We start from the raw sequence: 14,877 nt of genomic DNA on the forward strand, positions 1-14,877 counted from the left end.
AGGACTCCATTTATAGAGAATTAACTGTCGCTGTGACTTAGTCGAAAACAAACTTAGAATACACGGGACGTGGGCGCAGGCTGCTAGCATTGGCTTGATGGACGTTATGGGTACTTTTGCACTTCGGCCGCTATGTCTGCTCCATGGACGCCATGCACTTAACTATTCTGTACGTCTAATTGATCTTCAGCACTGCTGAGTGTCTGGGCAATGTGGCGGGTGTACAGCAGACGGAAAACGCACCATGCAAACACGTGCGGAATTGGTATGCTAGTGTCATTCATGAAATCAAGTTACGTTTGAATAACGCAGTGAGAATATGCTTTGTCCGTCAGACAAAACGTGCAGTATTTGTAGAGCTAGAAAAAAAGGTATGTTTCGCCCCATTGTTTCCAGCACGTCGTCCTCTTTAGCGAACACTAGACACGGACCTGTTGAATGCTAGCACGGGAATATGGGAGTTGCACCCAAAAAGTATGCCTGCAAGGTGTCATGTTTTTAGAAACATTTGAGTACGCTTTTACGGCCGTTCTATACTTGAATTCATCTTGGAGGAGAGAAGGCACGGGGTGAAGACGTGTGTCAGTTGAGAGAGGAGCGCCTTCTCTGTGAGTACTTGAGTTTCTGTGTGGGGTGCTGTGCCCCTGTCCGGTTGTAACACGAAGCGGAGCATCTAGTATCCCCCGAACGTGCCAACTACCCCCGGCCGGGATGCCCAGGTGCAGAGACGAGTGGCCAGTCGTGCCCGTCCTTAAGTGGCATAGAGCCCTCCCCAGTCAGTGCACACCCTCAAGTCACGGTCTTCCCGCGGTACTTTGCGGCTCCTCTCTGCGATGTGCCTCTCCCCTGGGGGCCTGTAGTAGACGGATGAATGGACCGGGCGAGTCCCTCAGCGCCCAAGCCCCGCCCCCGCGAAGGCTAGCCCCGCCCACCCCCCTGATATACCCTCGGCCGGGCGTCAGGGCTGCCTGCCGCACAGGTTCGGAGGGGGCGTGCAGGATGTGCCCCTCTGCGCCCTGGCTCGCGCACACTCCCACCCCCGCGCAGAGCCAACATGCCTCCGCCGCCGTGGCAGCCCCTGTGCACTCGGAGTAACTCCACCGCCAGGAGGATGTGGGACCCCAACTCTTCCAGCCTGCTGAGGGAGAAGGCGAACGGCACCAGGTTGGAGGGCTGCGGCTCGGTGTCCGTGCTCTTCCCGCTCACCATGATGATCACGGGCACGGTGGGCAATGCCCTGGCCATGCTGCTGGTCTACAGGTCCTATGGGAAGAAGGAGAACGCGCGCAAGCGCTCCTTCCTGCTGTGCATCGGCTCCCTGGCGCTCACCGACCTGACGGGCCAGCTCCTCACCAGCCCCATAGTCATCGCCGTGTACCTGTCCGGCCGCCAGTGGAGCCGCATCGACCCCTCGGGCAGCCTGTGCGCCTTCTTCGGGCTCAGCATGACCATGTTCGGGCTCTGCCCGCTGCTCATCGCCAGCGCCATGGCCATCGAGCGCACCCTGGCCATCCGGACCCCGCACTGGTACTCCAGCCACATGAAGACGCGCGCCACCAAGTCCGTGGTACTGGCCATCTGGCTGGGCGTGCTGGCCTTCGCCCTGCTGCCCGTGGCCGGCCTGGGACAGTACACGCTGCAGTGGCCGGGCACCTGGTGCTTCATCAGCACGGGGGACACGCACATCCCGGGCAACACCTTCTTCGCGTCCACCTTCGCCTCCCTGGGGCTCCTGTCGCTGATCGTGACCTTCTCCTGCAACCTGACGACCATCGTGGCTCTGGTGTCGCGCTGTCGGAGCAGGACGGCCACCTCGCAGGCCAGCAAGCAGTGGGAGCGCATCACGATGGAGACCATGATCCAGCTCATGGGGATCATGTGCGTGCTCTTCGCCTGCTGGTCCCCTTTACTGGTGAGTGGGGGGGGGGGGGCGGTCCTCCGCCGTATTGTGTCAGAGAAAACCTAATGCTTGCGACTTTATTCACGCAGGAAGTTGTCAGTGATGTTGTTTTCTTGCAAGGTTGCGTCTGCTATCAGTGGTCATGGAGCCCTTGCTGTGTGGAGCAGGTCACTTTTTTCTTTGTGCCACTGGGTTGTGTGTGTGTGTTCGCCTGGGATACGGAGGTACGGCTATGTCTCCCACATATGACCGTACAACCTGGGTGGTTTTCAGGGATAACTCCACTGGTCTGTGTTTTCCAGGGGTAGGGGTGTGCTTTACAGGGACAGGTCTGCAGCTGCATATTTTCTAAGGCTACTGGTGTGGGTTTTTCAGGGATATTTATTTATTTATTTGCATTTTTTAAAGTTCTGGCGGCGAGCTGTTACAGGAATATGTCTTAGTTGCGCATTTATAACACGCTTAAAGTACCCAGAGGTTTCTAAGCGCAGACACGGAGATCGAACCTGTGTTGCCTCGTGTCGTCTTGTTTCCAAGGTGAGCACGTTGCCGCTGAGCTATCCTCCCGGGACATTTGCCACTGGTTGGTGTGTGTGTTCACCTGGGATCAGGGCCGCAATGAGACTTTTTTTGTGGGGGAGGCTAACTGGTGATGGGCGGGGCTAATTTGGAGGCTCTACCTCCTCTGTAACTTCTTGAGGCATCCTAACAATACTATTCTGTTGAAGCTTCAATGTTACAAGTAGTTAACCCTCTCAGTTACTTCAGAAAGCACCAACTTAAGAAATGCTGTGAGACTGAGTGGTCACCTACCCCTCTCCCCTTCCCACCTACCCTCTCCAATCATCCCCTGGCATGCAAGTAATAACCCCACACCACAATTTCAATTGCCTATAAATAGATGCATATTAATGCAAGTGCACAATGCAATGCTTTATCTTAGTAATTGCACAGCCTTTGTTGACAGTGAAGGCCCTGGCACCGTTTAACCTCAGTGTCCTGCTCTGTCAGCTCTGTAGGTCAGCCAGGCTTAACCATTTCGACGGGTGGTAGAGCTAGAGCCCGATCAGCTCAATGGTGTTGCACCACTGCCTGGGATACAGGTACAGGAATGTCTGACCCGTATGATAGTAGCACCTGCCTACATTTGAATTGCAAAAGCCCGGGAGACTGACGTAACCTGACGCAACGCCCACACCCACTGAAGACCCTGCCAACATGGTTAAAGATGTTTTTTTTTTAATTACACATGTGGGTGGAATACTGGCTTGGCTGTTAAAGAAGGGGTCGACGCTGGGTGTAACTTAGACCCCTTCTGTACCTATTTACACATTCTGCAGCCTGCATCCAAACACGTCAGTCAGCAATGCAGTTGCTGCGAGTGACATTTGCCCTCTGCACAGGCCCACTCCATTTATAAGGCCCGGCCAAGGCTGAGCTGGAGAGCTGAGTTCGATGCAGTGTGACCCCAGTCTGCGGAAAACCCCGGAGACTCACGCTCTTCCCCGGAGACCCGGAGAAGAGTGTAAAAAACAGTGGTCGAAGTACACGAAAAGAAGTAGTGGAACTATGTTCACTGCTGGGCTGCCCCCAATGCCCACAAACCCTATCACCATGCCCACTCCCACACACAATACAAACCCCCAAACACATGCACCTGCTGTTTAAAGGAACGTTCACTGCAGTGCACTGAACGTGCACGTTTCAATTTTTTCCTACACCTTCATTTTAAAACAAAACCATTCTGGAGCAGTTGCTTTTTAAAATTAAAGGTTAGGAACAGTCAAACTTAATTTTAAAAAGTATATGCGCACCGCTCCCAACCACTCCTGCTCACTTCGACCACTGGTAAAAACCCAGAGTCTCTGGGCTAAACCCGGGGATTAGGCAGGCGTGAGTACAACCTGTGTGTTTTCTTGGGATAGGTCCACTGGTATGTGTTTTCTAGGGGTAGGTTAATTGGTGTGTGTTTTCCAGGAAATCGGTTCTCTGGTGTGTGATCTCCAGGGACCGATCCGCAACGGTATGTTTTTTTAAGTGGGTAGGTGCACTGGTATGTGTTTTCTAGGGGTAGGTTTCTTTGTGTGTGCTTTACAGGAGATCGGTCCTCTGGTGTGTGCTTTCCAGGGACGGGTCCGCAGCGGTATGTTTTTTTTAAGGGTAGGTCCACTGGTGTGTGTTTTCCAGGGATATGCCACTGGTGTGTGTTTTACAGACACAGTTCTGGCCTATCTTTTTTCTACAGGGATATGTCCACTTGTGACTGCTGTGTGTTTTCATTGTTCCACCAGTGTCCTTTCTAGGTCCACTCGTGCACATACCCCATGGCTGGAGCAACGTGCGTGGGCTCATTTGGGATCGATTCACTGGAGTGCCCCACCGGTTTGTTTGCTCCCCTAGTATGGAACCGAGGCTGGGCTCAAGTGGAGTGTACACACAGGTGGACGCAGTCACCCCACTTTTTCAGAGAGCAACTTGATATGCTAATTTCTGGTGACACCACATTCAATTGGTATGTTAATGAGTCCCCACATTTTTTTCAGGCTTGACCCCTGAACCGAGGGGTTGTTTTCCTTAGGTTTAAACACAACGAAATCAAGTCATATTTTCACTATAACTCTTCACTAGACAGCAGTGTGTTGGTCGCTGCCCCTACTTCATTTGATGCCTCTGCCAGCAGGATAGGTCGTGGCTGCACTCACAGCCCCCACTCCCTGCGCCAACCTAAATTTGAAGCTTAGCACAGATTGCACGGGGTCGTGTTTCCAACCACGTGCTCTGTAAAGTCATCTGATGCCAGGTACCCAGGGCACACTAAAGACCCGCGACCGCATTAGCGCATCGACGGTCAGGTCTCAAGAGTATCTAAAAGAACCAATGCTTTCATTTTTTTATTTTTATTTTGTGTTTAAGTGCATATGGCTATGTCAAGCCTTTTGCACTACCTACAATAATAAATATTACATTTATAGTACATTTGTATATCAACAAATACAAACATCTCATAGTTCTAAAATATTGAACCAATTATAAAAATAGTAATACCATTGTGTTAAAAAAGAGAAAAACACTTAATATTGCAAATTTAATATCAAATACATGCACTTAACACTTCTAAGCGTATCATTCATGATGTTCTACGCAATGGTAAACTTTGATAATGCTATTTTCCATACATGATATGACGCTTTCGTTATGCCAAGTGAAGTGGCAAAATACAGAGTAGCCCAGAACTGGTCTGAGCATACATTTTCCAAATTGTGGCAATAACTGCCATATGCTCTTAAGTTTTGATTTGTCAATCTGGAGCAGTTTGTTTGAATATGTCTGGCGGTCTCAATATACTTGTTACATAAGCGACACTTTCTTTCTTCGCACGGTCCATGCTCCAGTATACTCATATACAGGCACAATATGTAAAAGTAAATGGAGTATGAAACCTCTTAATAATGGGTTGGTAAGTTTGAGTAAATAAGACAGCGGCTGGTTCAATGTATGTCTCTGTCTCGAATATCTTTTCTTAGGTGATAGGCTCGCGGTGGATTGTCTGCGATCCCAATCTATAGTTTGTATTTAGACTCTTTAATAAAACTTCCAAACTCAAGTTCAAATGGCATTTTTGAATCAATATCTGCCAAGTGTGTCTCCACTGTATTTACGGAGGGTCTGATTCATGGAATGCTTTCCTATGGGATTGCACCATTATAAAACACTTCCCTGAATCAGGCCCTAAGTGCATATGCACATGATTTCTACATGGAACAGAGGCATGCTTAGCAAATAGCAATAGCAAATAATAAAGAATTTAGCTTATCCTTCGCCCGTTCAATCTTGACAAAGAACTTACATCGTGCCGTCTTCCATAAAGTTTGTAAAGACAATGGGCCTCATTACACGGTAGGCGGTAACCATGGTGATATTAGTGCCATGGTTGCCGCCGGTATTTTACCGTGTCCGCCTTGGTGGATGGCGGAATTACCGCCCTACTCCAAGGTGAGCGGGGGCGGTAATTCCCCATTCACCAAGGCACTTCCCCATTCCCATTTTTGCCCCCCTAGGGCATAATGGGAATGGGGAAGGAGCTAATTACGGTACCGTAAATTGCGGTACCGTAATTAGCACCGAGGTCCCTTTGCGGCCCCCTACTTTAATGGCTGGTAAAACCAGCCGTTAAAGTAGGGTCCTGCAAAGGGAACTCGTAGTAAGGGTTTACCAGTACCCTTACCAGTACCGGTAAACCCTTACCGCCTACCGTGTAATGAGGCCCAATAAACCAAGTTCTAGACGTGAGGCTTCTACCGGCATCGAGCTGGGGAGATTCAGCAGGGAACGCAAAAGCTTGCCTTGAACATAATTTAGCCATGTTATATGCCTCGCGGATAGAGTTTCCAGACCATACATCATACTGGGAATAACTCCCTTTTTGTAAACTTCAAGCTTACGTTCGATTGCACCTCCACATCTGCAATTAATGAAATTCTTAAGCACTTGCCATTTCGTAATTATCTTTGCGGTGATAAATGCCTTGTAAAATCGCAGGTTGGGTGAGCTTTAAAGCGTAAACCCAGCTATATGTATGACTCAGTGTTGTGAAGCCTTTCATCTCCAAATCACCTGGAAGGGGACTGCCTGCAAATTCTATTAGATCCAATAGTCATATGGCTTTGGCGTGATTCAATTCAAGACCGTTAAGGGTTACATAATCATAAAGAGCTGTGTTGGAGTGTTGCAAGCCCAGAGGCATGTCATCAATTAAAATCGTATCATTTGCATAGCAGATCCACGAAATCGGAACGCCAGACATTTCTGGAGGGAAGTTTCTGAATTTCTCTAAGTATGTTTTAAGATCCGCCATAAAGTTTGTAAGGAATAGGGGCAAGCGCACATCATTGTTTAAGGCCGATATTGGTGGTAATGGACTTTGTGAGAATGCCTTCTTGGGAGGTCCTTACGCAGACCGTGGTGTCTGAACATAATAGCTTAATGTAATATAACAACAAAGGGTCAATTCCCCATTTTCCAGTTTGTTCCATAGTCTAAGACAATGAACTTGGTCAAAGGCTGCAGAGTGATCTATGAAACAGAGATAGAGGCGTGCATCCGGATATCCTTCCAAGTCAGCCGCCATGAGATCAAATACCATGTGTTGTGCTGCATCCCTTTCGAAACCAATCGGTTGTCTTCTAATGAGGTCTATTGACTCATCCAATATATTTAGTTGTTGCAATAAGAGCGAGGCAAAGGTCTTGCTGCTAGTGTCTAACATAGCAAAGAGACTAAAATTTGATGGGTCCGCATAACTACCCTTCTTGTGTATCGGGATCAGAACGGAAGTACGCTAACTGTCTGGTACGTTAGCAGTTCGCATTATTCTGGTATACAGTGTTTAAAAAGTTGTGCCCACATTTCACAGTGCTCTTTATATACAATATTTGGTAGGCCATCAGATATCTTGAGTTTTCGTATTTTGGCAAGTATATCCTATGCGTTAATTTTTATTTTAATTGACTGACACAATGATTGAATACGATGCACGTGCATGGCATGTTTGGCAAAGTTAGAGCATTGCTCGCTCGTGCAAATTCACTACATCCTGCAAAGGTGTTCCGCACCGTCAAATTTCACGCAGGTTTCAAGGAAATATGGCGATACTGCAAACAGGCAACATTTTCAAATAATTGTGTACAGTCCTCAGGAAAACCCCAATGCCACACACAGCAAAATATTCGAACTGAAACTGAATGGACCGGCTGCAGAGATTTGTATGGTTGTGGGATTTGGGTGAGGGTGTAAAAAGTTAAACTAACACAGTTTTCCTGGCTCTGGCACATTTCATATTTGGGCAAGGCTATATTGAGTTGGCTTTATGAAAATGTGTTCCTTTTTAAGCAAATTGCTGGCAAAACACAGTGGTGTAACACAAAATGTGGCTGCCCCCCCAAACACGGCAGCAATAGCCCTGGCTGCATCACACTCCGTGCTGGCCTGGACCACCAGGCGTGCGCAAGGCACATAGTGATCATGCTGCATTGCCCGCACTGCACTAGATGAAAGATGCAAGTATGTGCTTTATCCAAACTTTAAATCTATTACCCAGTGTAGAAACAAGGGGGCTGTGCCTGGCTCTGGAGTCTTGACACCCAAATGTACTAGTCAACTCTGTTCATGGCCAGTAATAATACCATAAGAAAACATGTTCATGTTGGCTCTGTCCGTACATGGGGATACTGGCATATACTAACATTGGGCCTCATTACGAGGTTGCCACCAACCATGTAACACCGAATCCGGCACCTGACTTCCTGGTGGCGCGGGAAGTCAGGCACCAGATTTGAGAAGTCTCCATTCCAATGGAGTCCGAGAGAGACGGAAGCACCGGCACCGTTGCTAACAGTGCCAGTGCTTCCGTGAGGACTCTGCCTACTGGCGCCGATGCGCCCAGCATGGTCAGACCTGTCGGGCGCAGCGGCCCCAGCAGACAGACGCACAGTGTGGCAGTCCAGAAACAAGGGTTGTTTCTGGACCGCCACGCTTGTAATAAGGCCCATTCTCTTGTTGGCTTGGCCCTTAATGCCAGTAGAAATCTCCTGCCACAGGAAGAAAATATGTTATGCTGCACAATTTCCTGCGCAACCCCCGCACTACCATGTAATAATACTGACACATGCATACACCTGTTCACACACAATTCACTTGCTCATTTACAGGCGCACCTAACCACCCATACATCATACACTCACTCACTTACTACATAATACATTACACAGCCCTGCATACACGCACGCATACATCAAACATGCAGCACACTTGCATACACTTACAACATTTTGTTTTTCTTACCTGCTCGGACCTGAATCCGTTTGGCCTCTGCTCTGCTGTGGTTGCCGTGCGCTAGCCTCCACCACACAGACAGGAACCAGGAAGCAGGGAGAACTTACTGGGTCTTGTCATGGGCACTGGGGACGGAGCACCAGGCGGCACAACTGGAAGTTTCTTTTTTCAGTCGCTCTGACTTAACAAAGAAATGAAATCATTCCTTTCGGAAGTCGGAGCGCTTGCTCTCTGAACTCACAAAGAAACGAAGCAACACGCCTGAAGTCTGAGAGCACGCACTCTGACTTCAGAAAGATAAATGTGTTCCTGAAGATTGCTGGCCGCCCACCTCCAGGACGTGTGGCGTGTGCACCCTCTAAACTAGTGGTAAATAGTGTGTAGCGTGTAACGTAACCAGTGTATTTACAGAGTACACGTTCACAGATGTGTGGGATCTTAGCCTTGCTAACTATTTATTGTATCTTGTTAGAGGTAGGAATTGTGTAAACTATGATCTAAACATGTTCAGGGCGCCTTTCTGTCCATGTTTGTGCCTCCCACTGGGTACATACAGTTGGAAATCGACATGCAGAGTGGTCCTGATGGGTACATTGCCATGGCGAATTGTGGTATGTGTTGATGCAGGTTCAACTGCACAGAAATAAAATCCCTGGTTCGTAAGTGTTTACCGCTACTTTTTATGCAGGCCCTGGCCTCTGACTTCGTCCTGGTGTCTTCATTTTTAGCGGGTGACCTGCATTCTCCTGTGCTGATTACTTTTGTTTCTGGGGGTTAGTAGGGGGCGGGGGCTCCTTATGGGTAGGTAAAGAGGATGCTTGCTTGTTCTAGCCGGTGTGTTCTTACAGAACCCGAGGACTTTGGCAGGAGCATTTTCTCCTGGGCTGTCTACTATTGTTTGGAGGTGGTTACTGTTAGTAGGTAACGAGGGTGGTGGTTTGTTCTTAGCTGATGCATTCGGTTGCTTTGTGGTGTGCAGTGTGCATGTTACTCCAGAGCCTAAGGACTTTAGGAGCAGCATGTTTTACTGTTTAGAAACTTTAGATGCTACCATTTGAAAGATAGGCTTATCCCACAGGCAGATGCTGTGGAAGAAAGTATGTGTGCGTGTCCAGGGGAGCCACATTTTCCGGGGGTGCCTGGACTTAAGCGTCATACTCTGGGCCCTGCCCATAATTGCTAACAATCTTGAGAAAACGGGTATTGGCTGGATGCAGGACGGAGTTCAGAGGAGCCACGCTCCTCTAGTTGAATTTGCAAAGTCCATGACAGCACAGTGGACGAAGCTCGTCCTGCAGGGAGCTGAGTGAGCAAATGTTACTGTGTAACGTTTACACCGGTGGATCACCCCAACCGGCTGCTGTCCCAGGGCACTCAGGAGTAGTGTCATTGTTGTAACCCGTGCTCCGGTATGCAAGCCTTTTAGAGCTGCAGCGTCAGCCCTGCGCCTGGATCTGTCATGGGATTTGTGTTACCACGCTCGTTGCGCTGCTGCACAGCACCAACAGGCATTTCAGTTTGTGGCAGGCTCGGACTGACTTATAGGGCAATAGGCCTATGGTTGAACCAAAAACGCAAAACGCTGACGTGGGCCCGTTTTTTTGGTTAAAGTGGGCCCGTTTTTTTGGTCAACGTGGGCCAGTTTGACGAGTTACTTTTATATGCAGCTAATAGTTTTGACCAGCGCTGCTAAATAAATATTCATGAAAATTCACAATTTGCATCACATTTTATCCCAAAACTCCCCTTTGGGTACTACTCAGTCTGTCACAAACGGAATGAATAGCCACTTGCAACTGCGGGCCATTTTCTTAATGGTGCATAGTCCATTTTATGGCCCATCCGACCCTGGTTTGTAGTGCACGCTCTACAAATGCTAGCACATGTATTCCTTGAAGACAGGACTTTTTCCATGACTTGTGCTACATCTATCGGGCCACAGGACCCAACACATCCTCATATTAAGTTGAGCTTTCAGATAATTTCCTGCTCTGGGCATCGGGCATCGAGATGAGAACATGTTATCCAGATACTAACACTTTCCCTTTCTTTTTCTCTGGTTTTAGCACTTCTCTTCCACATGTTATGTGAATGGATAGAGATGATATCTGCTTGCAGTTAACTCACAATGTTTTATTCAAATTAGGTTATCAAGCCATTCACAGCTTGCAGAGGATTTCAGTGTTGGCTTTTGTGTAAGCATGTGATATGCATTTGTCAGGCATTAAGATAAAGGTACTACCTGGCTATGAGAAGGAAACAGCTGGAAAAAGGTGTGAGTACCTCGGCAAATGATGTCAGTTCTTGGTAAATGCCCTATATCTATACACAACCAAAAACTGCTGGCTTTGCCACTTCTTATTTTTAATAGGACTTCGGTGCATGGAACAAATGTATATAGCTTATAAATCAAGTTGCTGAACCCACGCTTGGTTTAGATATTTTATGACGCCAAGAGCTCATGTAGAGCTGCAATTAAGTCATTAATTATCAGAAGACTGTTTTGGCAGGCCCACACAACACTAAGGGCCTCATCACGAGTAGGGCGGTAACGCTGGCGCTATCTGCCCTACCGCCAAACCCACCGGCGCTATTAGCACCGGATCACGGGTTTGGCGGATTTGGAATTCCCCATTCCCCATTGAGCCCATTCGGGAATGCCCCATTCCCCATTGGGCTCAATGGGGAAATTTCACTCTCATACCGCCGGCAGATTTCCCGCTGGCGGTATGAGCGTGAATTTTTCGGCAGATTTCCCCCCAGCTCAGAGCTGGGGAGAAATCCGCCAAAGCCCTGATTTGGCGGACCCTTAAATCCGGCGGTAACAGCGCTACCGCCGGATTTAAGGGTTACAGCCAAACTCGTGATGAGGCACTAAGTCTGTTACAGCGTGATAATGCTAGCTCAATGAGATCCCAGCAGGGTCTGTTGTGTTCTGGGAGGGAATAGGCTCTGGGATGAAGTGGACATAGAGTTTGGCATGGACTTGTGCCATCGACGGATGATGACTAAAAATCCAAACAACATCCACACAATGTGTTTCCCTCCTCTTATCGCATCTCCTTCTTATCTGTAGTCCAATGAACTCGTTTTGGTTTATAGCCAAAACTAAAAAGGGGTTATACAGAGGGAGAAGGAAAGAGGGCAAGATGAGAGGGAGAAAAGGCCTATCAGGGGCTAGATTACAGAAACCTTGCACTGGCGCAAGTGCAAAGTTGCACCGTAGTAGCACTAGGGCAAAGTTGCCCTAGTTTAAATAGCATTTGCACCATATTTGAAAACATTTGCACCCTGACAATCGCCATTTTTCATTTTAGCACTTGTCCTAGTGAAAAAAAGAACATGCACTTTCAGTGCATTTTTGAAGCAAGGCATCGTTTGACCTAGTGGTAATAGCATTCCTTATTATCACTAGAGCAAACTTTGCCCTGCTGGAAACATGCTTTGAAAGTGCATGTTTTTTGCACTGGGACAATTTTAAATACAAAGAAAAATGGCAGGGTAAAAAGGCGCCTGTACGACAATGATTGGATTGAGACTTTGGACCTTGTGGCCTCATCAAAACTCTATGGAAAGTACTGCACAACACTAAGCAAACGAGGGACCATACCCCCATATTTGAGTAAGTTTCCTTCGGCAATCTTACAACAGCAATTCCTCAGATTGTGCTTCAACCTATTCCCTACTAAGGAGATTCTTGAAGTAAGGAAAGCCAAAGAAGCAAGAGATTATGGCTGCAGGCTGTGCGGCCATGAACTAGAATCACTACACCACATGATTATGAATTGTCAAGCGGTGGATGATACTCGATTCAATTTACTACGAAAATTCTTTGTTGACAATTGAACTTTAACCAAAGATGAAATTTGGCAACTTCTTTTGCAGGGGACCCGGTTTTCACTAACGTTTGCTTTGCTTTAATTGGTGTCAATCATATTTCTAAAGCTGGAGGAGAAGAGGAAAGACTAAACTAGTCTTGCATCAACAAAGTGAGAAGGAAATGAAAGATTCATTTTAAAGTATTCTTTCACTCTCCATTTCAAGGAAATGTATTAATGTTATAATTTTTAATCCATTTTACTGTCAGAAGGATCTCATTCTTTATTTGTTCTTCTCCTTTTGATCTTTTATCTTTTCTCTTTTCTATTTCCTTTTCTCCTTTTCCTTTTTTCCTGCATTGTTGCATTGTCGTTTTTGTTGATTGGAAACACATCATGTAACAGCAAAACAGTTTCTATGGGCACTAATGCTAATAAAAAAAGAAAAAGTAATGGCAGTCAGCACAGTGAAAATGTTTTCAAATATGGCCACAATGTTTTTATTACATTATTTGAGTGCATGCGATGCTCTCTATTAAATAATGTACTACTGCAATCAAATAATGTCCTACAAGATGGGGTGTACAGCATTCCCATGCAACACAATTTGGCCCATGCTTTATCAATGGTCTTTATAAAACAATGCTTTACTTTAAAATAGCAACTAATTCATGTTAAACAGACAAAACATACAATTCAGCACTCTAAAAAATATGCTATGTTTGTAGGCTATATTGAAAGAAAAATATAACTTAAATGTGATTTTGCATTTTTGATGAAATTTCAAAGATATTGTGCAACTTGAATTTTGGTGTTATACAAGACAAAGATACTCAAAGTGTTTATAAAAAAAATCATATGAAAGATAAAGTCATATCTTTTGATAGACCCACATATTGTCAGATTGTTGTTAGAGATAAAATTAGTGTAACATGCAGATTTGTCTGTTAAGATGACAGTATATATCTTTCATGCTGCATTTTAGGCTCTGAACTCAAAATTATCTAAAATGTACATGTCATGTAGAAACATCCATTATTTAAGCTCTTGGTTAAACAAGAATAGCCGGATCCCATTACACAATACTCTGATCAATTAATACAAGAAGTAATGGCCCATCCGTGTTTACCAAGACAATGGCTTGTTATACCAAATGTAAATAAAAAAGAACCTTAATTATGAGCTTAATATTGGAAGTTTAGGCTAGAATATATTCTTGTTTTTAGCTAATCTGAATGACCATCCTTGATTGATGTGCGTCTGGTCAACCTATTAAATATATGTTGAAAAAAGTAGATGCCTAGAAAGGCTCATGAACTGCGACTTTGGAAATCATTAGTTTTACCAAGCATGTGTGTCTGTTACATTAAGCTGCCTATTGAAATGTTCCTTTGTTCAACAGATCATCTTTCTCAAAACATTTGGTTTTTGTTTACACAGTGTCAAGTCACACACACACATATAACATGAAACTAAGAAATGTGCAATCCAAAGTCAATTTAAAAATGGTTCAGAATAGTTTACAATTAGACATATATAATTAGTTACCGTTTCTGAACCATTTTCAGGATTTAAAAAAACACAATACAGAGCTGCATTCAGCAGAACATAGATCATGTGCACATAAAATGGACATATTAAAATATATGACATGCATAATTTGCATAGTTGAATAACTTCATCATGCATGAAGTGGAAGAAACATACATTATAGCTCTGGATTCAGAATATTCGTACAAACCTAAATATGCTATATTTTTTTACTAATGTCACTTGTCCATATAGATAATTATTTCAAAATACCGAAATATTATTTTCTCACTCATTAGGGCAAGGATAGTTCATAGATGACACATCTCCTAATACATTGAAGAAATGAGGATCACCATAGTGGCTGTGAGAAAGTGAAATTCACATATCAGGCACCTACCACATGGCCTACCTAACCCAAAACATTGTCAAATGATGCTGCATATGTGGAGTTTTCTGGGTATTTAGGCTCAAACACATTGATGGAGGAGCATTTTTATGGACAACGGAGAAGCAAGAGAGTGCTGCGTCTCATAGCAGAGAGACAGATTCGGATTCCACATGGATGTAGCTGATGGGGGAAATCTCTCTAAAAGAGCCTTATTCAGACAGGGCCGATTGCATAAACCCTTGCCAAAGCAGGAGCATATTACCTGAGATGGATTTTGGAGCAGGTGCACTGACTGAAGAGAGAACCTACCGGGCTGAGCAGCCTAAGGCCAGTCAGTGTTATTACCTGTCCTGGGCCTTTGAAAGGCCACCAAAAAAATTAGTAATCAAGCCTTAAAGTAATTAGAC

General features: G+C 45.8%; 1 protein-coding gene across 1 annotated transcript in view; it reads left to right on the forward strand.

Moving 5' to 3' along the window:
• The first annotated feature begins 936 nt into the window (after window positions 1-936).
• The window catches only part of PTGER3 (prostaglandin E receptor 3), a 187,195-nt gene continuing 173,254 nt past the window's right edge, over window positions 937-14,877 (forward strand). The window contains exon 1 of the mRNA XM_069641916.1: window positions 937-1,912. Coding sequence (XP_069498017.1) covers window positions 1,055-1,912 — 858 coding nt within the window. The 5' untranslated portion in view covers window positions 937-1,054. The remainder of the gene's footprint in view (window positions 1,913-14,877) is intronic.

This window comes from Ambystoma mexicanum, chromosome 1q (genome assembly GCF_040938575.1).
Source record: "Ambystoma mexicanum isolate Mex_15411 chromosome 1q, UKY_AmexF1_1, whole genome shotgun sequence".
NCBI lineage: Eukaryota > Metazoa > Chordata > Amphibia > Caudata > Ambystomatidae > Ambystoma > Ambystoma mexicanum.